At 36.5% G+C, this 25,179-nt stretch overlaps 2 protein-coding genes, 1 long non-coding RNA gene and 1 pseudogene across 4 annotated transcripts; 3 read left to right on the forward strand and 1 right to left on the reverse strand.

The window, feature by feature from the left end:
- Positions 1–660: 660 nt before the first annotated feature.
- LOC109154810 (non-functional NADPH-dependent codeinone reductase 2-like) lies at positions 661–3,507 on the forward strand. Its single transcript, XM_019302548.1, has 4 exons — positions 661–1,088; positions 1,810–2,050; positions 2,228–2,407; positions 2,974–3,507. The coding sequence occupies exons 1-4, from the start codon at positions 772–774 to the stop codon at positions 3,196–3,198; spliced, it is 963 nt and encodes a 320-aa protein (XP_019158093.1). The 5' UTR covers positions 661–771; the 3' UTR covers positions 3,199–3,507.
- Positions 3,508–5,119: 1,612 nt separating this feature from the next.
- On the reverse strand, positions 5,120–8,068 carry LOC109154809 (zinc finger MYND domain-containing protein 15). 2 transcript variants are annotated; one of them, XM_019302547.1, is made up of 12 exons: positions 7,899–8,068; positions 7,649–7,762; positions 7,436–7,554; positions 7,205–7,251; positions 7,018–7,118; positions 6,700–6,787; positions 6,402–6,510; positions 6,010–6,181; positions 5,842–5,913; positions 5,602–5,715; positions 5,389–5,505; positions 5,120–5,288 (listed from the first exon to the last, which is right to left on the reverse strand). In XM_019302547.1, the coding sequence occupies exons 1-11, from the start codon at positions 8,049–8,051 to the stop codon at positions 5,413–5,415; spliced, it is 1,182 nt and encodes a 393-aa protein (XP_019158092.1). In that variant the 5' UTR covers positions 8,052–8,068; the 3' UTR covers positions 5,120–5,288; positions 5,389–5,412. The 2 variants fall into 2 exon arrangements, with proteins under 2 accessions (XP_019158092.1, XP_019158091.1); XM_019302546.1 differs by having other exon boundaries at positions 5,120–5,505.
- Positions 8,069–8,334: 266 nt separating this feature from the next.
- LOC109154733 lies at positions 8,335–9,584 on the forward strand (annotated as a pseudogene).
- A 492-nt stretch (positions 9,585–10,076) lies between these two features.
- Positions 10,077–19,383, forward strand: LOC109154799. The gene is made up of 3 exons (XR_002049793.1): positions 10,077–10,093; positions 12,777–12,781; positions 19,272–19,383. It is a non-coding gene; the product is annotated as an uncharacterized LOC109154799 (long non-coding RNA).
- The last annotated feature ends 5,796 nt before the right edge of the window (positions 19,384–25,179 follow it).

Consider the following 25,179-nt stretch of genomic DNA (forward strand, 5'->3'; position numbering starts at 1 on the left):
GGTAATCACATTACCTTGAAACATTACCGCCACATCAGCTTTCAGGTAATATAACATTACCTGGTAATCTCATAACTTGAACCAAACAAGGTAATATAACATTACCAAACTCAGATTACCTAGGTAATCTAAGATGACTTGAACCAAACGTCCCCTTAGAGCATCCTTATCAGTTGGGAATATTAGGGGGAGAATGCAAAGTGAGTAGGAAAGAGAATAATGTGAGAGGGGAGGAAAAAAAATCAAAACTAATTAAATATATACATATATATATATATATATATATATATATATATATATATATATATATATATATATATATATATATATATATATATATATATATATATATATATATATATATAAACATGTCATTTCTCTATTGGTTCTCTCTCCTCTATATTAATTCATTTTTCTTGGGCAGAGTAGTATCTCAACCTTTGCAGATGCTCCTCACCCCTTCTCTCTCTTGATTCTCTCTCTGCCACCATGACATTTTGACCTCAAAAGTAGTGAATTCTCCCACATTTCTCCTCTGATGTAGATACTCTTATTCCAATATAAAATTATCAAAATAATATCATAATTTGTACCAACTAATATAATTCACATTCATTAGATAACTTGAACGGCACCCCCTAAAATATGAGCAATAAGATCAGCGTTTTCCAAAATAGCAGCCGATCTAGCGGAAGACAAACAGAAGCCGTTTGTCATACATAAATAACACATCCCAAGAATAGTGTCACATCCCAACAATCTCTATAAAAAATGGCTATCCCGGAAATCCACCTGAGCTCCGGCCAAGGCGGCCGGAGAATGCCCGTAGTGGGGTTTGGCACGGCGGCCGACCCCCCGGTCGGACCGGAGGTCGTGAAGAAAGCAGTTCTCCAGGCAATAGAGGTCGGGTACCGCCATTTTGACACGGCGGCTCTGTACAATTCAGAGCGGCCTCTGGGTGAAGCCATAAAAGAAGCCATTGAAAAGGGAGTAATTCAGTCCAGAGAAGAGCTTTTCATCACCTCCAAGCTCTGGTGCAGTGATGCCCACCCCCAAACCGTCCTTCCTGCCATCAAGAAAACTCTCCAGTGAGCATAGCTTTCTTGTGTAAATTGTTTAATCCACACTTGTTTTAGTCCAATGTGTTAGGATCCAGCGTTTATCACTATGCCAAATACGCAACGTGCCAACCTTATTTCCTTATACCGCAACACATTTTCCTTTAGAGACTGGAATACCACTTAGGATCAAGTGTTTATCACTACCTCACAAGTTATAACTCGTAATAAATGCACAATTATTTTTTATACTGTCATAATTTTTTTTAGAGGTAGAGTGTTGGACTTACCCTCCAACGCTCAACCAATCATTATTCTATGAACTAAGGTCCACACAGCTATGCGGTGTCAAACAAAAAGTATATTATTTGTGTACATAAAATACATTATCTGAGTTCTGAAAGTACATTATTTGGTAAGTACACAAATAATATACTTTTAGTATATTAAAAATTTTACATTTTATTCAGGAAAAGTACATTATTTGAGTACTGAAAATATATTATTTTGTATAATATACATTCAGTACACAATAGTGTACATTTAGTATATTAAAAATGTTTTTTTTTTATGGGTCACATAAAAATTTACCCCGTCTAACAATTCTCTAGCCACCTAGTGTTAGACTTGGCCATTCATGTCTCCGGCCAACAATCCCCCAAGTGGCCCTGGTGCTCAATTTGATCCTTCACCGGCCTCCGCCCAACAGCTTCGATTAACGTTTTTGTGGTTCAACAATGTTGGTGTGCAGAAATCTTGGTGTGGGTTATGTTGATCTTTACCTGATACACTGGCCAGTGAGCTCAAAAGGGATTGCAGAATACCCAATAAAGAAAGAAGACTTTGAAGCCATGGATTTCAAGGGTGTGTGGGAAGCCATGGAAGAGACTCAAAATCAAGGCTTCACTAAGGCTATTGGAGTCAGCAATTTTTCCTGCAAGAAGCTTCAAACTATCTTGTCTACTGCAAAGATCACCCCAGCTGTCAACCAAGTTAGTTCTCCTGCACCCTTCAATTATACAAGTATATCGAGCATATAATATATATATATATATATATATATATATATATATATATATATATATATATATATATATATATATATATATAATGAACGTCTTCGTTTCTGGGAGATAATTGTGTAATAAAAGCCTGTTTACATTTGAAAGGTGGAAGTGAATCCATGTTGGCAGCAGAAGAAGCTGAGAGATTTCTGTAAGGATCATGGGATTCTTGTAGTTGCCTATGGTCCTCTGGGCTCTGTAGGAACTTTTTATGGCACCAACAGAGTTATGGAGTCTGGTGTGCTAAAGGAAATAGCTAAGGCCAAAGGGAAATCTGTTGCTCAGGTAAATCTCCTTTCCCTTTACTCATTAGGCAGTTTATTATGGTTTTTCACTTTGGTAGACCTCAATAAAGACATGCTAAGGGGTGACATTGGTTTGAGCCGGTCAGCTAGGGATAACTTAGGCTGGTTTACTTCCTTGTGGTCCTTTATCAGTTAGGGTCACAAGACAGAGTTTACTCACACTCGAAAGGGTTGTGGGGTTTCCCTTGTCATCCAAAAAAAAAAAGACATGCTAGACAAGGATGAAGACAGAGTCAAAGTTACACATAGCTAAAATGATAAATATAATGCAAATAACACTGGGGGCACATCTCATCTAGTTAACCAATCTAAAGAAAGTTAATATTCCGTAGCTTTGTTTCACTGATAGGAAAAGGGTACAGGGAAACAAGTATACAGTTGAGGCACATTCTACAATTTACCTCCTCCACTCTGCCTCTGGGGAGAGTCGTTAATAAAATGCAAATAGCGGACATGGATTGAGATTAACATTTAGTTTAATTTTATAAACATTGATTTGTTTAGACACCATGTAGGAAGAAGCTTCATCTAAATGGAAAAATGCAGGTTGCTTTAAGATGGGGTTATGAACAAGGCATTGGCATTATAGTTAAGAGCTATAACCAGGAGAGGATGAAGCAGAATCTCGAGATATTTGACTGGGAGTTGAGCAAAGAAGACGCTAAGAAGATTGGTGAAATCTCACAGGCCAGAGGGTGTCTTGGCATGGATTACACTTCAGAGTATGGGCCTTACAAGAGCATTACTGAGCTTTGGGATGGAGAGCTTTGATAGAGTTATATTGATGGAAGAAACAATGATCTTATATGCATGTTGTGCACTGATTTGATCATTCCTAATGGCACCTTTACAATATTACACACACAAGAAAGTAGAAACAACCCCCCCCCCCCCCCCCCCCCCCAGGTTGCTTAAATCTTATATTAAACAACAAATGATGCAGACTAAAAAAAACATTCCAAAGGGAATACTATGAAGAAATTATGCATTTATACATACCAGCAAAGATAAATTCACTACTTGTCTAGTTGTCTATTCATTAGAGTAATTGAATGGAAAACTTTATCATGGAGTACACAATAATTTTGTTGCATACAACATCTAGTATCCCAACCACCTTGACATGTCAACTCCAACCCCCCCCCCCCCCGCCCGCCCCCCCCCAGAGGCCCGACAAAATATTTGGGAGAATGTAAATCACAACTCAATGGCACACAAGGGATTTGCCCACTTTGGGCACCTCACAGTACTGCTGCCGAGTTTCGAACATTGGTCTCTTCCTACAAATATGTTATAGGCCAGGATATCTAAGATCACGTCACAGGCTTAGAAACTTAGGAATAAAAACGAAGCTTTTCTGGAGTGCTTCTTCTCCCCAAATGAAGCGTTTTTTTAGAGTGTTTCTTCTCCCCAAATGGAGCGGTTTTTTGGAGTGCTTCTTCTCCCCAAATGAAACTTTTTTTGGACTCCAAATGTTATAGGCCAAGATATCTAGGATCACGACACAGGCTTAGAAACTTAGGAATAAAGTGCCCCATGACGACTGGCTCTGATACCAAATGTTATAGGCCAGGATATCTAAGATCACGTCACAGGCTTAGAAACTTAGGAATAAAAACGAAGCTTTTCTGGAGTGCTTCTTCTCCCCAAATGAAGCGTTTTTTTAGAGTGTTTCTTCTCCCCAAATGGAGCGGTTTTTTGGAGTGCTTCTTCTCCCCAAATGAAACTTTTTTTGGACTCCAAATGTTATAGGCCAAGATATCTAGGATCACGACACAGGCTTAGAAACTTAGGAATAAAGTGCCCCATGACGACTGGCTCTGATACCAAATGTTATAGGCCAGGATATCTAAGATCACGTCACAGGCTTAGAAACTTAGGAATAAAAACGAAGCTTTTCTGGAGTGCTTCTTCTCCCCAAATGAAGCGTTTTTTTAGAGTGTTTCTTCTCCCCAAATGGAGCGGTTTTTTGGAGTGCTTCTTCTCCCCAAATGAAACTTTTTTTGGACTCCAAATGTTATAGGCCAAGATATCTAGGATCACGACACAGGCTTAGAAACTTAGGAATAAAGTGCCCCATGACGACTGGCTCTGATACCAAATGTTATAGGCTAGGATCGCGTCAAAGGCATAGAAACTTAGGAATACAAAACGAAGCTTTTCTGGAGTGCTTCTTCTCCCCAAATGAAGCGTTTTTGTGGAGTGCTTCTTCTCCCCCAAATGAAGCGTTTTTGTGGAGTGCTTCTTCTCCCCCAATCTTCCCTTCAATAGGAAGCCCAAAATACAAATTTCCCAGATCTCCCTTCTTCAAATACATAGATACCTATTTATACACATAATAAAACTACCCACTACTCCAACTACCCCACTACCTTAAACTACTCTAACTACCTAAGGAAGTGGTCATCCCACTACTACTACTTCTACCACTATAATAATAATAATAATAATAATAATAATAATAATAAAGTGCCCCATGATCATGGTTATATCAAAATACTGCCTACTGACACATCAAACTTCTGACTTTACAATTGCATTGTTTAAAGTCGTAACAAAAAAGCCTCAAATTTAGAATAGAGACAGAGAAAACTTCTGACTTTACAATTGCATTGTTTAAAGTCGTAACAAAAAAGCCTCAAATTTAGAATAGAGACAGAGAAAAGTAAGTAAACGAAACAAGGCTTAAGAAAAAGGTCAAAAAGCTTGAGCAAAACTTACATATAGATTAATGAAATCCCAAACCGTACATCAACAAGAAATGGTCTGTCAAACAAACAAGACTATCTACACACGAGACATCTGCGTATAAAGAAGTTGACATTTTTCTGTGCTTCCTAATTCCTAATAAACAAAATTAGATATTTGCTCCAATAACGCAACATAAGTTTACTGTATTCAATGTTTTCTCTGCCTAATATAGCAGGTGCAAAGTGCAATATGCCAACTCAATTGGTGATGGACCAAGTAACAAAAGGATCCTTTTCACATACCAAAAAGAAAGCAATTGGAGTAGCAAGGAAGAAACAGAGCGCTGTCTTCAACTGCAAGAGGTTGCCTGAAGGGATTTAACTGAATCTGGGTAGCAGGAAAAAGACAAGGAGAAAAAGGAAAACGAAGTGAGAGGTGGAAATGTAGAATTGCTCATCAATTAGAACAAAGAACAGCACTGACAGGAATGCTTGGAGGGGAGCTACTAATTGAGCTAATGCAATGAGTTGCGAGATGAGCAGCTTCTTCACAATAATCTGAGAAAAGTGCCGGAACTTTCATCTCCATTATCAGCTCCTGAGAAGACGATAAACTTTCAAAAGGTAACCAAAATTCTAATGAAATAGAGACCTACAAGTCACACAGCAGGACTCACATTAAAATATGTGTGAATAGAGATTTGACAAGGATTTGAAGACTTACAATTGTTGGTAACCAGCTCCTATAAGCAGCAATACCAGCATTTGGGGCAATTATTAAGTTTGGAGAAGAATCCTGACAGAAAAACAAATCGCAAAATTTGTGAGAATGTGAGATAACAGTGAACTGTTTATAACAGAGAAATCAGGATGGAAACCATATTGGGGCAACCTTTGATAGATCTTTGTAACGATCATGATAATAACCTGCACAAAGATGCAACATGACTGGACAAGATTTATCCATGGATGAGCAGGAGTCAACATTGATATTCAAAGATTTGCATTCACAGTCTGTCTCAATGCAATGACAGTAACTATGAAGAGCAATCACCTCACCGTCCCTAAGAATCAACACACAAAGCAAGTATTCTCATTAGAGAGAGTAAAAGATCAGCATCATCCCAACTAAAAGGCCTTGAAAACTAATGAGAATAAATACTTCAAAACATTACTAATTTAGTCTTATCAGGATTGATAAAACATATAAAGCTAACCTGAGCTCCAGATGTAGCTCTTAGCTGATGAAATTAGTTACCCCTACAAGGTGACACTTTGACTTACCTGTCTTGTGGAACAGCATTTCCAACAAAATATATATGCATCCTCACTCCAGGGAAAAGTGCACACAATTCTCCAAAGACTGCGAGCTGATAAAGCTCTTTTTCTGGTCCTATATACATTAGATCAAGAAGCAGAACCCCAACTTAGTGGCATAATAGCATGGTTAAACTCATGAGCAAGGGATTAAGGAAAATGAATTGGCACTTTCATATACATTTATAACCGAAAGTGAACAAGAGAGTAAGGTACATAAGTAAATATACAAAGTCTTATGTGTGTATAGCTCAAGAAGAGATACCTATATAATGTATGTGAATTTCACTAGCAATTTCAGAAATCAGGCTTCTCATAATTGCAAGCTGAATGCCCCAATATATGGTTAGTGGCTGAAAAAGAGGGGACAAAAATACGTGTTCAGAGTATACAATTGCATAAAATAAAATGTGCATTTTCAATTGCAGTGAAAAAGTTTCCACAAACCATAAATGCTTTAGTAGGATTTACCAAATGGGGTAAGACAATTGAAATGAAATTTCTTAACAAATGTACATGGCATGGAAAGAGACTAAAGTTCCTCGTTCACCCAGCCAATCACCCACATAAACACACAACATACCCAGTGAAGAAGTAATGCAACAGGAGAATTTAGTGGGATGCACCTCCATTCGTAGTATTCCTTCCAATTACTTATACGCTTTGGTATTGGTAAGGACGGCCCTACATATTTATGCCCATCCACATCAACTTGCAGAAGCACCAATCACAATAATAGTCTATAATTACTTCTGAGAAAAGGAGAATACCTCGACAAGGGCATAATGTGTTCGAGAGATTCCATCCCTCAATGTACCTAAGCACAAAACAAACTTCAAGGATAAGTTACAATGATTGTGTTAGAACCAAGTTCATCAATCATCACAAAACCTCAGCTATGCTTCTTTTTGGCATTACAGCGAACACCACATCATCTCAACAAGGGGATCATACTTCTTCACAAGCATTTCTCATGATTAAAATTAATCTCAAAGGAAAACCTTGATACATCCAATGAAGCAACTGATGCTCCACATCCACACTCCCATGTCCACATTCCCACACAATGAACTCCCTGTGTTACCAAGAATGAACACCTCGACTGGCTTTGCTCACATACCTGCCAAAGTTCTGCTTTTTTCATCTAAATAGTCCTGACCCAATAGATGGATAAACTAAAGATGATATTCAAACTCAAAAATTCCACTTCTTACCTTAACAGTAGCTTCTTCAGTAAAGGTGAAGGGGAAATCACTAAGAACATCAGCGCGATTCATTTGCTGTTCTAACCTTTCGCACTCTTTCTTATGAACACTCCAATGTGAAACCTTAACGCGGTATATAAATAATTAAAATTTCAGATAATAGCCAATTAGCCATGCGCTGTAAAGCAAGGCCATTGGAGCTTTACATATCTGTAAAATTAAATGCTTTAAAAAAAAGCATATGAATATATAGAAATACTTGGTGAGAGATTGAGCAGTAGGCAACGGCGCGGCAGCGGCCACAGCGTCTGGTGGCCTGGCCGGAGCATGGGGTTCGACTCCCCTTTCCGGCGCACTCCATTCTTCTTCCGGCGAAGACTATGCTTACTTGTCCATCGCATTGTCTTTGCATACTTCGAATTGGACCGGGCCTTAGTTAATACTAGCCGGGCACGTAGCTCAAAGCCCAATGCAAATTTAAATTTTGAGTAAAAGACATTTTTGGTCCTAGACTTTAGGGCACAAACAATTTTAATCCTCCATAAAAAATCCTCCATAAAAAAATCAGACAATTTGTGGACACTTTTATTGTGACGAGGAAAATTTTGATCCTCCGTCACTCTTCTCGTTAGATGCCCCGTTTGAGGGAGTGTATTTATGTCTTTTCATAATACCTCCTTCTTGCAACCTTTTCAATGTCGTTCTCAGTTGCAATTACTTCTCCACGGCCATCGTCGACGAAGAAGGCGGTCGGAACTGCGATCGGAGCTACCGCGGCAGGGGTATTAGTTCTATCGGGGATTTTCTTCATCGTTTTCGTTAGGTATTCGTGGAGTAGGAGGAAGGGACGCGGTGCAACTGCCGCAACTAATCCTTACCCTAATAGCAGGGATGTAGGTTCTTCGAGACGAGTTTTCGAGGTTTGGAGGGAAGGTGAAGGGGGTAAGTTGATGAGGAAGGGCTGGATGTGCTTTACTGGAGGAAACTGGAGAGTAGAGACGCGAAAGAGAGCTTCAAACGACAGGTTTTCAACAATGGCGAGAAAGTGGAAGAGAAAAGGATGGTTAGGAGGGAGAGTAGCAAGAGGAAAGGTAGTGGAACGCTAATTCATGAAATTCCTCTACTTAGAGGCAAGTCTTCAACCTCTCAGGATCCTGCTTGGATAGAAGAGTGCTCTACCTCCTTCGCCGCCACCGCTTCTGGCGATTGAAAAGAAGAGTGCTCCGCCTCCTCCGCCGCCGCCTCCGCTCCTGGCGGTTGAAAAGAAGAGTGCGCCGCCGCCTTCACCGCCTAGTCCTGGTGGCTTGGCAGCGTCGTTTAAAAGTCAAAAGCCGCCTTCGCCGCTACCACTTAAAGGAATCCCATGTGATAAACCCTCATCAGAACAAGGCACTTCAGGAAATGGAAAGAAACAGGTGAAATTAAAGCCTCTGTATTAGGATAAAGTGAATGTTAATGCTGATCATTCTATGGTTTGGAAGAAAATCGTGGGCGGTTCCTTTAAGTAAGAATTCTAATTCTTCAATCTCTCTTCATTTTCCTCCCATAGTGAATTAATGAAATATATGAATGGATTCTTACCCTTTTTGATTTGCAATTCAGGTTTGATGGAGATCTTATGGAAGCCCTATTTGGATAGGTTGCTGTGAACCGGAAATCACCTCAAAGAGACAGAAGTTCCCCAGATAAAAAAGGGGACATAGTAGCAGTAGGGCCAACCCGTCATATCTTCATTCTTGACACAAGGAAATCACAGAACATAGAAATTGTGCTCAAGTCTCTTGGAGTTCCCCGGAGAGAGATTATGGATGCACTCAATGAGGGACAAGGATTAAGTGCAGAAACTCTGGAGAAGCTCTGTAGAGTTGCCCCAACTAGAGAGGAAGAATCATACGGGGGCAAGAAGGAGGGAGGTATGATGAAAAGACGCAAATACCCTCTCTAAAACGGGGCATCTAACGGGAAGAGTGACGGATGACCAATATTGTCCTCGTCACGATAAGAGTGTCCACAAATTGTCTGATTTTTTTTATGGAGGACTAAAATTGTCCATGCCACTATAAGTCTAGGACAAAAAATGTCTTTTACTCTTAATTTTTTTTTGAATACAACATAAATTTTAATTTTACAATGATGTTAAAAGAATACGACTGTAATTTTATTGATTACTATTGACAAAAAATGATTGTAATAATTAGCTAATATTTTTACAGTATTTGATTTAAGTTAGTATTGTCAATTTCTTCAGACACGTTAGCATTAATAATATCTTGATAGGATCATTGTACCACTAAAAAAATAACATATAACATAAGACATATCACGTCGATTGTAGTAAAATCGTCATTACAACATTAAATAAATTTAGAACTTAAAAAAATATTTTAACGTCAGTTGTATAAACTAACCGACAATGTTAATAATTACATAATTATTTTCAATTTTAAAAATAATGTGATGTCGCTTTTTTTTTTTCTTTTTTTGATATCAATTTTTTTTTAAAAAAAAATAAGTTGATTCATTTAATCATATGCTGAAGCGAATACAAATAGGATCGATAGAATGCTATACCATTCCTTATAGTCAACGTTATTCGGGAGGTTCTAGCCCATCAGCTCATTTGACGGTTCAGGATGGATATGGGTCTGGTGTTCCTCTCACTTCTCAGACTTGGTACCCGGATACGGGTGCAACTCATCATGCCACTCTAGACATTAGAGCTATGTCTGTGTTTTAGGAGTACAATGGTAATGACACTCTACGTGTCGGTGATGGTACGGGCTTACCTATTTATCATGTTGGTTCTTTTCGTATGTCAAATATTTAGCATGTTCCTGGTTCGTTTGCGCCTCTTCTGTCTGTTCAGCGTTTTGCTTATGAGAATCATGTGTTTTTTTAGTTTCATCCTGGTTTTTTTTTGTTGTGAAGGATATTGCCACCAAAATGGTTTTGTTTCAGCGCAGTAGTTCTAGAGTCTTGCTCATCCCCGTTTGCTTTTCTTTTTGCACGTGCATCTACCTCTATCTGGCATAGTCGTCTTGGGCATCCTCATCAGCGTGTCCAGAGTCATATCTTGAAGTCCTGTTAGGTTAGTGAGTCTAGTCTTGTTAGGTTAGTGAGTCTAGTTATAATAATGATTGTTCCTCTTTATGTACTGTGTGTCTGTGTGTCAATTAGGGAAATATGTGTGCTTTCCTTTGCCACGTGTTGAATCGTCTAGTTTGCATGCTCTTCACTTAGTGTACACTGATATTTGGGGTCTAGCGCCTCTTATGTCTTTTGGTGGTTATAAATACTTTGTTTTTTTGTGGATCATTACACTCGTTATATATGGTTTTATCCAATGCGCTTGGAATTGGATTTGTATGAAATTTTTGAGCATTTTCGTGTCATGGTTTAACGTTTTTTTTCTTGCAAAATAAAATCTATCTAGTATAATCTTGGTGCTGAATACAAAAAAATTACATTCTCATTTTCTACAATTGGGTTAAATCATAGACAACCTTGTGTTTACACCCATGAGCAAAATGGTCGTGTGGAGCGTAAGCACATGCATGTTGTTGAGACCGGGCTTACTCTCATGACCCATGATTCTGTTCCATCTCGTTTCTGGGATTTTGCCTTTGAGTCTGCTGTCTATTTAATAAATAAATTGCTTACTCCTACCTTAGGGAATTGTAGTCCTCACTGCATGTTACATCTGTCTCATCCCTTCTATTCTTTCCCCGGGTCTTTGGTTGCCTGTGTTATCCTCATCTGCGTCCTTACAATTGTCATAAGTTGGATCTTCGTTCCTCTCCTTGTATCTTCCTTGATTATCCTGAGTCGTTTCGGGGGTATCAGTGTATGGACCTCCGCACTAACAAAATATTTGTCTGCAGGCATGTCAGATTTGATGAGACAATTTTTGCTTTTGCTACTAAATATGTTGTGCAGTCATCTTTGTCTTCTAGACTGTTGCCTTGGGCGGTTTCCTCACTTCAGTGTCCGTCGGTGGAGTCTGTAGTGACAAAACCTGCTTCTTCTACTATCGAGCTGAAGTCTCGATCTGTTACCGTCATACGCCCTGTGACTCGGACACATGCCATGGTGACTAGGAGTATGGCCCCGACTGGTGTTGTCCCTGCGGCTTTGCTGGCTGAGGTTTGTCCCTTTGAGCCCACATGTTATACACAGGTTGTTCGGTTTCTTGAATGTTGTGCTTCGATGGATATCGAATTTAATACACTTTTGCATAATCAAACCTGGCGTCTGGTTCCTTGTCGCCCCAAGATGAATGTCATTGGGTGTAAGTGGGTCTTTCGCACTAAGCTGAATGATGATGGCTCCATTATTTCATGTGTGCTAATCCAAGTGACATTCAAGTTAATTTTATCTCTACTAAAGATCAAGTGGCAGATATTTTTACAAAGCCTCTAGTCGTATCTAGTTTTTCATTTCTTTGTGACAAGCTTCATGTTGCTAAGCTACCATAAGCTTGAGTGAGAGTATTAGGACTCTATTAGTTTTGTTGTACTGTAACTCTTCTTTATATTTATATTTTGTTGTATTTTGATCACTTTGGTTAATTAACAATATACAAGTTCTCATCATGTTGAATGCATTTTTAAGTACTTCAGGAAAAGGTTTGTGGCTTAATAAGTCTTAATTATATATTCAAAATGCAATCAGTCTCTGACTACAATAATTGAGTAACTTTGGCAAGTATTCATATTTGAATTGTATATTTCTTGTGTTGAAATTTTTGCACAATGCCAAATGCATTTTATATGTGACATTTGTGTGTAAGAAATACCGACAGAAGGAAAACAAGTATACCAACACAAAAAATGAAAATAATGAAATACCAGCCTAACTCGAGCTAAGCTTTGACTCTGCTCATTTGTAGCTAGCCCTATGATGAACTGAGACTTGGACTCATATAGACTCACTGTCTCTCATTTTGGCCGTACAACCTTAAATTTTTTACACTTGCCAGAATGATTGACCAGCTTCGATATGCTCTTGAATTTACTCTTGCACTAACAATTTTCTCTTGCACCAACAATTTTCTCTTGCACCAAATGCACTGTGTGTTCCCTTCTTCATTTTTTTCTTGTCGGCCTTAGTTTTGAGCTCTTTGGCCTGTGCATTAGAGTCACTGTTGGCCTGTGCATTGGAGTCATTGTTGGCATGTGGATTGACTTTATTATTCCTTTTCCCTTACTCTTATTTTTTCTCCAGGCATTGCTGGATTGGAATTCAATTCAAAATACAACAACACCATTTAGGTATGAACTTTAGAATAAATCTTAAAATAACATTTTACCTTTACTTTCAGTAAAAACCAGTAGGACAGAACATATATAAACGTCAAGTTTATTTACATATTCACCAAAATAAACCACAAAGATGATATAAATTTACATAGTTCAATAATATGTTACCAAATAATTTTTTAAAATGCAATACTACTTAAAAAAAAAAACAGTTGATGCGTGATATGTTACTCAGTAATGATCAGTGGCTGTATAAAAGCAATTCATTAGTACTATTCATGGATTTGGTATATTTGAGCTAGTAAATTCACTATTAGAGGTATGACTCTAGAATAAATCTTAAAAAAACATGTTATTGAAAAAGTTCCTCTATTTTCAATAAAATCGAGTGGGACATATGGTATCAGAGCAATTCAAACCTTGGGCATAGAAAATAGAATTGATTAGGCTCTGATACAAGTTTGAGCCTTTGGGAGCCTAGAGTTTGCATTTAACTTTAATAATATGTCACCAAAATAAACCACAAAGATGATATAAATTCACACAGTTCAATAATATGTTACCAAATAATTTTTAAAATGTAGTACTATTTCAAAAAAAAAAAAAAAAAAAAAAACAATTGATGAGTGAGCCTTTGGGAGCCTAGGGTTTGCATTTAACTTCGATTGGAAGTAAGCCAAGGATGTAGTTTAAGGATCACTTTATCCATGATATTATGACCAAACAACCTAGTCAAGTAACTCTGCAAAGGATGCCCACTGAAATGGTGCTTCTAACCCAGTCAAGTAACTCTCAAACCACAAGTCCACTTTTCCAGTCAAATTAACATACATCACTTCAATTCTAGGTATATGAGATAGTTGTAAAAATCTCTCACAACGACTAACCCATAATCTTGGTTGAGTATAATCGGAGGGGGGAATTCATACTGATATCGCACTAGTGGAGAATTTTCAATCGGCCTCTAGATTGCCGGTATTGGAATCCTCCTTTATCTCCATTCTGCCTCAGCCTCTTCCGGATCCACCTCGCTACCGAACTCTGAATGGCCAATTGATCTTCCTTCTAGCCTCACCGGCTCCTTCCCTACCCTCATCGACTGGAAGTTTTGAGCTAGATAGTGACCCGGTTGGTGGCTGGCCGGGGGTTCCTGCCTTGCTCCATTCACCGATGAACCCCCGGGAACATCCATCAATGGAGGTTGGGGTCGGTTTAGGCGAATGGTTTCCACGATTTCATTCTTCCAATCACTCATTCTGATTTTCATCTGAGTGATCAGTTTTTCCACGAGCTCTATCGATGATCGTTTCTGGTGTTCCATTTGGCTACTGAGATCAGCCACTACGAGCTCCAACTGGTTCATACGCGCCTCCATCGAGGGCTTTGATACCAGATGTAACAATCCTAGGGTTTAGATTGAGAAGGGTGAAGAAGAGAAGAGAGAATTGTAGGAAAGAAGAGAGATTCAATCAATGTCATAAATCTTCGCGTAAACTATTACATTGCAAATCTCTGTTTTAATACAAGCCATAACAACTAACTGCCACAATAGCCTAAACGACGTCGCTAGACGAGTTGGTTTTAACTGCTTCTAACGCTGCGTTTTGGAGTTATGTAACTGCCTTCTCCTAATCGCGAGTCATGCGACGACGTTCTGCAGCAACTAGTCTCCTTCGTCTGACCTCTGGGCCATTACAGAAAACAATCAAAATGTTTCTAGTATCTTGGAGGGTAGAAGCAATAAAAAAAGGCAATGGGTATCCACATCCCTGAAGATCAGAGGTGAAATTGTTACTACTCACTGCTTTTACTTCTCATATATGTTGCAAATCTGTTACGATTAGAGTTACTTGTTTCTAACTTCAATCATAAACGTAGTGTTTATAGAAGCTATGTAGGTGGCGTGGGTTGTACAATCATTTTACAGTTGATTTTGGAATTGCCAAGATGTTGAGGAGTTCTGTTCTGATGAACTTGCTTCAATTCCTCTGTAAGTACAATTACATTGGCTGGTTGGCTGGCTATATTGACTATATATGCTCTTAAAATCGGTATGTTGTTTTTGTATTTCTTCCATTGCTTTCCTGCTGCAGTTATTATTGTAGATTGTTAGAACTCCCGGCCAGTTATATGGGCCTTGAGCTTCTTGCCGATAGGTATCTGAATTAGATGTCAGACATAAAATATTTACATATATAATGCAAGAGTTACGTTGTAGGTTAATGTTTGAGATCGAGATGAGTTTAATTTGGCATACACATACATACTACTATTTTTATGCACTGATATCAGTAATATCTTTTTGTGCAGGATGCTGTAAATATGAAATGACTACATTGAAGCCTGCATTCAAGTAAGACATTTGTAAATTTTATACTGTTTATTTATCTTTTTCTTGTCTTGTGTCAAACATTTTATGCTTCACTGACCTATTAAGTTCCAACTTAGGTTTTCAACTTAACCACATTTCGATATAAGAATTCAATATTAAGTTGCACTGGATATGTTGAAAACATGAATAATTTTGCCTTTTAATTTGTTATCAAAGGGTGACCAACATGTAGTATGTTATAGCTAGCTAGCCAGGGAAAATGCAAATTGGTGGTGTTTGCCACAATGTTGTAATGTTGGAATTTTGGACCACTGCTTATCTTGATTGCCACAATATTGAAATTTTGGATCACTTAAAAGTAATTATAAACCTAAAGTTTTTGTTTAGGATTACTTTTTTTGATCAATTTAAACTCTAGAATATATTTCACCTTGTCCTCATAAAATACAAACCAATAATATAAATTTATTTTACATTCAATATATGAATTAAAATATAACAGCTTACAAAATCATAATATCCATGATATTTTTGGCATTTTCTTCAATGAAGTATATGCAGTTATTTCTCACATTTGCATTATTGCTATTAATGCAAAATATGTCTTCAACAAATCCTAAGAAAATGATGCGCTCTCCTATACTTACCATCTCCACCCATTTTCTTGCGCACAAATCTGCTCTAAAGAATCGTATATTTTCTACTTTGTAATGCCTTTTTACAAAGTAAATTTTGGTAACTAATAGGATTTCACCACAACTTTCTATAATATAACCAATAACATACTGACCATTCCATGTTGGTTTTGAAGATGACCCATCAAATAAATCACCACCGATCACTTTTTGGAATTCTACACTTTGATCCTTGAATTCTACATGTATAAAGTGGTGGAATATTTCTTCAACCCATACAAATTTTCCCCAAAACTTGTAAATGATTGTATTAGAGTATCACGACATAACCTTTGCTTCACAAATGCTTGTTCATCGATCTTGCAAAAATTGAAAAATATAATTGTAGGCCGTTTTGCTTTTTAGTTAATACAAAATAAGGAAAATGATCATATGGACTAGATGAAAGGTAAGCAAAATGCGTGATCGATTCCAGTTTTGGAAGTTGCAACCTTTCATGTGAATAAACATTGAAAACTAAGATATCGAAAGTGTTGTCGCAATCATGTAGCACCATCCATCTATCCTTACATTCATGAGCCCTCTTGTATTTGTTGTACATGAAGGAATAATCAATCTTGTAATAATGATGTTGTGTGATAGTATATAGTGTACCTTGTTTATCCTAACTATAATAAAGCTAAATCTTTTTGTTGAAAAACTCCCGCCCAAATGATACGGCGACATTTGGTTACAACATGTATTACACTGTTTTGATCAGAGATACTTCCTTTTCACTATACAACCTCGAGCCACTCAATGGATTACACTGTGTATACCAATTTCCAATGCACGGCCATCCATTGGACTGCCCAAGATTTTTGAATTAGTTTTTTGTTGTACAATTTATCATCTATAAATACTAGATGTTTCATTGAGAAACCCCCACCCCACATTTACACTGAAGCACAAGATTTAGTTTAAGTAGCTCTTCTCACGAAACTTCCTCCATCAGAGAATTGGAGAGACAAATCCTGCACAAAAAAATAAAATGTTAGAACCCTTTTTTTAAACCACACTGTCTACGTACAAGTAATATGAAGAAGATCACTACTTCAACCGTTATTGGAAGAAAAAGGAAACAACATTTTGACAATAAAGGTTGGTTCATCTTGCTATTATTTTTTGTATGTTTTAATTTTTTAAATTGTTAGTATGTCTTTATGAGGAACTCATAGAAAATTGTATAAAATGAGCTTTTTCAAGAAGCAAGCTATGTAACAGAGTAATATCTACCAGTGAATAAGTTGTAGACTTTTCTTATCTTCCTGTGAAAAGGTTTTCAAGAACCAAGTGGTATGTAACAGTTTTTTTCTTTAGATTAAGTCCATTGATCACATTTTGTATAACTTTTTAATTAACATAGTATGTTCCAGTTTTTTTTTTTCTTTTTTTTATATGAAGTCAATAGTTCATATGATCAATATTTTAATTAAAAAGTTTTGGTAAGTGCTAAGAGCAAATACCTATTCTGAAGTGTGTATAAAAAATGTGGGTATGCATATCATGTGTATTCTGAAATAGTTTAGGCATTTGACTACCTTACCTGTAAGTATCCCATGAGTTCCAATTACTGTGTATGAACCAAGAATAGTGGACACAGATTACACCCCAGAAACAGAATACTCCTTGGACCGAGTTCAGAAAAAAAATTGATAGTTAATGTTTAATTAGAAAACATTATGAGGAGGGCAGGAACATTTCTCATTAGAAAGGAAATACTACCAGTTCTGTAACGGTTGAAGCCTACCTTATGATATCCTTTTCTCGGACAAGACTCTGCCCATTCCTTCAATCAATGCAGAGTGCACCCAGAACCAGAATACACCTAGCACCAAATCACAGAAAATACAAAAAAAAAATACTTTTTAGAAAACCTGAATTTCTAGCCGAAACAGTAGCAATGCAAAAAAAAAAAAAAAAATTAAAAATTTCTTAGTTTTAGAAATTGTTAGAAACTTAAATCAAAAGTTAGAAACATGTTATAGTCAAAAAAAATGGACATCTAAAATACGAATTTGTTAATTTTATAAATTGGTAGAAACTTAAATCAAAAGTGAGAAACATGTTGTAGCAGTCAGAAAAAACGGACTAGATCAGTAAGATCACTACCTAAAAAAACCAACTACCTCATGCATGATCCAGATCTAGGATTTAATCTCCATCTATCGCCATTTTAAACTCTTCACACTAAAAAAAAAAACACTAATATACAGATCTAGGATTTCAAGTTCATCTATCGCCATGTTTTCCAACTTGATCTGGAAATATACTACTTTAAAAATTGTAAATACAGATACAAATATATAAAAAGAATAGAAAGTTGGTATTATCTAGAACGAGAGTGATTGTTTCACATTAGCCTTCAGAATCAAGATTTGAAAATAAGTCTCACCAACAGCTTATGCTTGACTTTGTATGCATTATAACAAAGAAATGCAGACAAAGATGTTTCAAAGCTTGCTAAGAATAGATGAGATGAGACTGCCTTCATCGTGAATAGAAATACAAAGCTGTGATAGTGAAGAAAACCTTGAACTAAGATCGGAGAATGAAAGAGGTAGGTGTGAGTGGAGTGGCCGAGTGGGGCAACACAATGTGGTAGGCGTGTACATAGTCTGATTGGGTCGGGTTATGCAAAGGAAATGCGCTGCTGAACTGGGATGGAATTGGGCCTATTTTATAATATCTGTATCAAATTATTATTTGATACATATTTGATTTTTATGCTTAATATATATGTTGTGTATGTTTTATTGTTTGTAGTAGTATACATATAATAGATGAGAATTTATGGTATGCACCAGGGCGCGCGTTTCATTGTGCGCCTTGATACAAAACGATGTCGTTTTAGATTATTTTTATTTTGAAATTTAGCTACCAAGTGTTATCGGTTAATTTTTCTTTAAAAAAAGAATTTCACGTTTAAAAATGTACATAATTTTATACTAGAATACATATAATTGTATAAACAAATACAAATATTTGTATAAACAAATACACATAATTGTATAAACAAATCATAATCACGTCAACTCCCTACTGCGCCTCTCAAAATGACGTCGTTATGGGAGGTGCGAGGCACACAGTGCTATGTGCATCGTGGTGCAGGATATAACGATTGATGATAGATTGTTTCTAATATTCTTCATGTATTTTCCTCACAACTGTTTGTGTTTCATTTGCTTCATACTTATTACTTATTTATTATACATCACTTTTTGAATATTTTGCAGAAAATATTCACCAAGTTGGCAGAACACGTAATAGAAGCAAAAATATCTACAAGGAATCATGTAGGTACTAGGGTGTTGGTTTCTCGAATGGCTATGACACCATCAGATCCAAGATTGCTATTCAAGTTTAAGATAATACAATTTTCATTAATGCTTTCATATGCAATGACTATAAATAAAAGTCAGGGACAAACGTTATCCCATGTTGGATTGCTACTGAAGAAGCCAGTTTTTGTACAAGGACAGTTATATGTACCCGCATCTAGAGTGGGCAATCTTAAAGGTCTCAAGATTTTGATTTGTAATAAGATGGACAATAGTTGTAATTCAACAACTAATGTAGTTTACAAAGGGGTCTTTAATAATTTGTAATTTAAAATAATAATTTCTCATTTTATAACACTTATGCTTATTACGTAGTATGTTTAAATCCCAAATTTGAAATCTTACAAGAATTGTAATATCCACAAAAAAAAATAATTATCTTACAGTAAACAAACATAAGTTCATTAAGGCTAAAATTTTGATCCGTGCATCGCACGGGTATCATACTAGTTTTGACAAATAAGAGCTAAGGGTGTGAGAAAGTTCATCTACTTTCAGTTAGGGGTGTTAGTGAACAGAGCTTTCAACAAACTACTCGTGTTCGTGTTCGGTAAGCGTTCGTTTGTTAAGGTAAACGAACCATTAACAAACAAAATTTAGAGCTCGGTTAATAAAAGAACAAAGCTTGAACAGTTGTATGCTCGTTTGCTAAGAGATCGTGAACTAGTTCGTTTGTGTTCGTTTAATAATGTTCGTGAACATGCTCGTTTGTGTTGTTTAATAATATTTGTGAACAAGCTCGTTTAGTGTTCGTTTAATAATGTTCACGAACATGTTCACAAACATATATACATAGATTATATTGTGATCATGAACGTTGATTATTTCTTGAACGTAGATTATTTGTTGTTCACGAACGAATTGTGATCATGAACATGTGCAGGTGTTTGGTTATTAAAGGTTCACGAACTTGTTCATGAACGTAAACCAACATGTTCGTGAACGTACTTGTTAACGAACACATTCGTGAACGTGTTCGCGAACGTTAACAAACACATTCGCTAACATGTTCGTTAACGTAAACGAACACGTTCGTGAACATGTTCGCGAAAGTTAACGAACACTAATGAATGCTTAATAAACGAACACGAACAGAATTTTCAAAAACCTTAACAAATGAACACGAACACGAACACGAACACTCCAAAATTCTTAACAAACGAACACAAACAACCTCCATTCGTTTATGTTCGGTTCGTTAACAGCCCTACTTTCAGTAAAATCCGGTGGTGGGACAGATGGTATCAGAGCAGTCCGAACCTTGGGCATAGGAACTAGAATTGATTAGACTCTGATACAAAGTGGTATCAGAGCAGTTGAGCCTTTGATTATTGGCATATTACTATGGTGTCTTGTAATTTGTTGAGATATTTGAACTTGGTAAATTTATTTGGATTTGATTGTTTATTTATTTGGTTACGTACTTACTCTTTTTTTTTTTTGGGGGGGGGGGGGGGGGGGGGGGGAGATTGTTGGATTATTTTGGTAATTGATATGGATTGGGTAAGGACTTGTTAGACATAAGTATTTCATATGCCCAAGGTTCAACCTACCATGGTACCATAATCGTCATGGCAAATCCATAACTTCACGCCATTTTAAAAGTGGTAACATTACACAATAAATTATCATATACAAATTATACATTTTACTACAAACACTAACTAATATTTGTCTTAGGTAAAGACGACAACAACAACAACAATAACAACAACAGCAACAACAGCAACAACAACAGCAACAACAACAACAACAACAATAATAATAATAATAATAATAATAATAATAATAATAATAATAATAATAATAATAATCTATCTAATCTAATCTAATCTAAAGCAACAACTTCCAGAAATTTTTGTTTTCCCGCCGAATCAAAACTGCGTCGTTTTACGTAGATGATTTAGTTATACGTTTTTAATTATTTTCACATTGCTTTAAAGCCACTGATAAGGTTTAACATAGCTTAATGATCAACGGCTGAAGTTTTATGGGAAGTTGCTTAAACCCTTTCGTATTCCGACGCCGTCTGCTGTGTATCAATGTAGATATTATTAATGACACATCGTTTTTATCATTAAATAGGATACATTCATATATGTTGTTCATGGAGTTCTATAAATTCCATATTGTAGGTGCAGGTTTTTCATACATACATTACATATACAAATACTGAAGAAATATGAATGATTACAAATACATAGAGAAATATACTAACGTACAATTGTTATGGCTCCTAAGTTTATCCGAAGATGACTGCAGAAGGGTACTGCTGCGGAATAGGGCGGTAGTGGAGGAAACCCAAGTCAGATTTGCTCGATGGATGGCGGAATGGAGACCATGCTTTGACTCGCTATTGGCCCTGGTATGGATTCAGTTCTCAAATCTGCCATTTCATTTATTTGCTTTACATATGATGAGGTGATTGTGGGAGCTGATTTGTGAGTTGTTGCTATGGTATGTTGCGACATGGAGAAGGTTGAGGCCGAATGTTGCAAAGGTGTAGGTGGAAATTGATTTGCGAAAACCATTGATAGATCAAATATGAATAGAGATTGGGAGGATGTGAAAACGATTGTGTGAGCTGATTGGTTGCAATGTGCTGCAAGAGGAAATACATTGATGCAAATAGAGGTAAAATACTGTATACAGGATTATTTATGTTATGTATGAATATTTTTTATGATTCTCTGTAGTATACACAGTGAAACATTGTTTATGTATTCATGTATTATTGAGTGTTGATATATAATTTTATAGTTTAATTTACTTTTATCTTATTTGTGTAAGCGTTCTATTATACTTCTTTGATTAAAGCAAGCCTAATGAATTTATAAATGAAAAAGATTACTTTCTATATGAAGAAGAGCGTGTACCTGTCTGCAAATATATGGAGCTTCCAATCTCCTGTTAAGGGGTAGTGAATATATGGAGCTTCCAATCTCCTGTTAAGGGGTAGTGAATATCTAAGGGGGTTGGTAAAAATTTAAACCTGCAAATTACAAATTGTTAGTTTACTAAGACCAAATAATAGTATGAATGCAAAGTAATAAAAATGAATGGGTTTAATACATACCTTCATAGTTTAATATTATCTTCTTTTTCTTCTTAAGAACTGCAAATACTAATTATAATTTCAATAATTAGAATTACCACTACAAAGTGACATAGATTGACCAAATTATAGTATCAGTAATTAGAATATGACCTAAAACACATGGCATGATCTAAGTGAAAGTATGTTTCTTAGAGGATAAAATATGGATAGAGATTTGGAGGATGCTATGATTAACAGAGAAGCTTGGTTGTAATGTGCTACAAGAGGAAACACATTGCTGCAAATAGAGGTAGCAATGTATAGTAGACATGATTATTTATGTTATGTATGCATATTTTTATAATTCTCTGTAGTATACGGTGAAACATTGTTCATGTGTTCATGCATTGTTAAGTGTTAATATATAATTCTATAGTTTAATTTACTTTATCCTAAAGCAAGCCTAATGAATTTATAAATGAAAAAAGATAACTTTCTATATGAAGAAGAGCATGTACTTGTCTGCAAATAGGTAGAGCTCCCAATCTCTTAGACCAGTTCTCATATATCCAGGATGTCAAAAGATCGAAGACAATTGTAATCAAGGAGGAAAAGAATTAAAAGAAATGTTGGTTTCTATTGAGTTTATTTAAGGGCTAATGTGTATGATGTACCATGTGTAAGTACGACTAAAGATGTTATGTACAGAGAAGTTTTTAGTAATCTGTAATACAATATAAAAGTTAATTATTATTTAGTAATTATCTAAAACTATTCTTTTATTTTAATTTTTTCTACGGTTAACATTGTCGATTATATTTGTCCGTGTATCGCACGGGTGCAATTACTAGTAATAATAAGAGCCAGTGGTGGTGGTGGTGGTGGTGGTATGTGTGTATGGGGGAGGGGGGGGGGTGGTTGAAGTAGTGGTGAAGATGGATGTGTTGTGATGGTTGTGGTTGTGGTAGAGGTGGTGGTGTGTGTATGTGCGAGGGGGGGGGGGGGGGGGGGGGGGAGGTGGTTGAGGTAGTGGTGAACTGGTGAGGGTGGATGTGTAATGTGTTGTGATAGTTGTGGTTGTGGTAGAGGTAGTAGTGGTGGGTGGTGGCGGTGGACGGTGGTGGAGTTGTGTGGTGGTATGGTAGTAGTGGTGTGGTGGTGGAGGTGGATGTGGATGTGGTGGTAATGGTGGTGGTGGAGGCAATAATTATAATATGAAAGAGAGATGAAAGATAAAAGAAAAATGGGAAAATAAAGATTCCGAATAATGTCTTTACACAAACAATTTAGGAAGATATTTTTTGTCAAATTGAACATTTTTTTCATTGACGGGAATAAATATTTTTACTTTAACTTTATTTTCTATGAACACCAAAAAAAAAAAAAAAAACTTCCAGAAGTCATTTTTTTCGGTTCCCAAACGGACCCTAAGAGCTTTTTGTGGGTTCTACTTGGAGGAAGAAAAAAAAAAAAGTAATGGTACTGGTGCGTGTTTCACGCCTACTAGGTGTGTAAATGGTAACATGATTTATTATTATTATTAGGTAGAACTGTTAAATAGGCCCATCTACCAGCTAAATTTGTTCAATTGACTTTTTTGCAGGTTGCCTATTCAATTATTAAAAAAATATTTAAAAAAAAAATCAGCCACCGGCTGTGCGCGCTGGGCAGCCGATGGCTGCGTATTTCACAGCCCGGACAGCCACGGCTATCAAACATGAGGTCCAGATCTAGCAGGCGGCCACGGGTCAGAACATGAGGTCGCCGGACAGCCACGGCTGTCTGTAAAATATGCAGGTGCGGACCGCCGGTGCCTGAAATTCTTATATATATATATATATAATTGAATAGCTAGGCAACATGTTAGTAACCTGCAAAAAAAAAAAAAAAATCAATCGAACAAATTTAGCTAGTAAATGAGCCTATTTGATACTTAATTTAGTTCGTGGTGAGAATTGAGTACTTCACAATAGTAGATGGGCCTATTTGACACTTTTCCCTTATTATTATTATTATTATTATTATTATTATTATTATTATTATTATTATTATTATTATTATTATTATTATTATTATTATTATTATTGCATTTTCCTTTTCAATATTTGTACGGAGAAGAAGCAACAATTGTAGTTACTCTAATGTCATGTTTGGTTAATGGAATAGGTCAGGAATGGAATAACATTCTTTGGAATAGACTTATTTCATTGTTTGGTTGGATCATTTTGTCATGAGAATAACATGCCTAGGAATGAGCTATTACCTTTGCAAGGAAAATAGCTATTCCTAGGGCGGGCCTTGGTATTAGTTATTCCCATGCCCTTGGGAATAGCTTTTATATCACAAATACCAAAAATACCCTTTGCACATTATATAATATTTATATTTATTTAATAAATATAAGAGTCAATTCCTTTTTTGGTCCTAGACTTATTGGGGCGTGGACAGTTTTCATCCTCCATAATAAATTTTGCCATTTTATGGACACTCTTATTGTGACATGGACAATTTTGGTCCTCCGTCAATAATTCCGTTAGTTGACCGTCTAAAAGGAGGGCTTTTCTGTCAATTTAGGCTATCTCCTCCTCTCCATTATGCCATCTTTCTCTTCTTTCATGCCAGCCAAGAACGCTGCCACCGTCGTTCCACCGCTCTTCTTTCGCCATCCTCCATGATCTTTTCTTTGAGGGCATCATTTATGATCAATAATCAAATAATAGAACTAACACAACAAACTAGGGGCTAATAACCATAATCCTAAATAGATTCCCATTTCAATTCGAATGAAAAATGGACAAAATTTTTCTCAGTAACAATTTATCGAACACCTTAGATGAGCAAAATAAAAGCGTGAGATACCTACGGTGTTGCAATTTGGTATGGATATAGACAAGGACG

The sequence above is a fragment of the Ipomoea nil genome, unplaced genomic scaffold (genome assembly GCF_001879475.1).
Source record: "Ipomoea nil cultivar Tokyo-kokei standard unplaced genomic scaffold, Asagao_1.1 scaffold2653, whole genome shotgun sequence".
Classification (NCBI taxonomy): Eukaryota; Viridiplantae; Streptophyta; class Magnoliopsida; order Solanales; family Convolvulaceae; genus Ipomoea; species Ipomoea nil.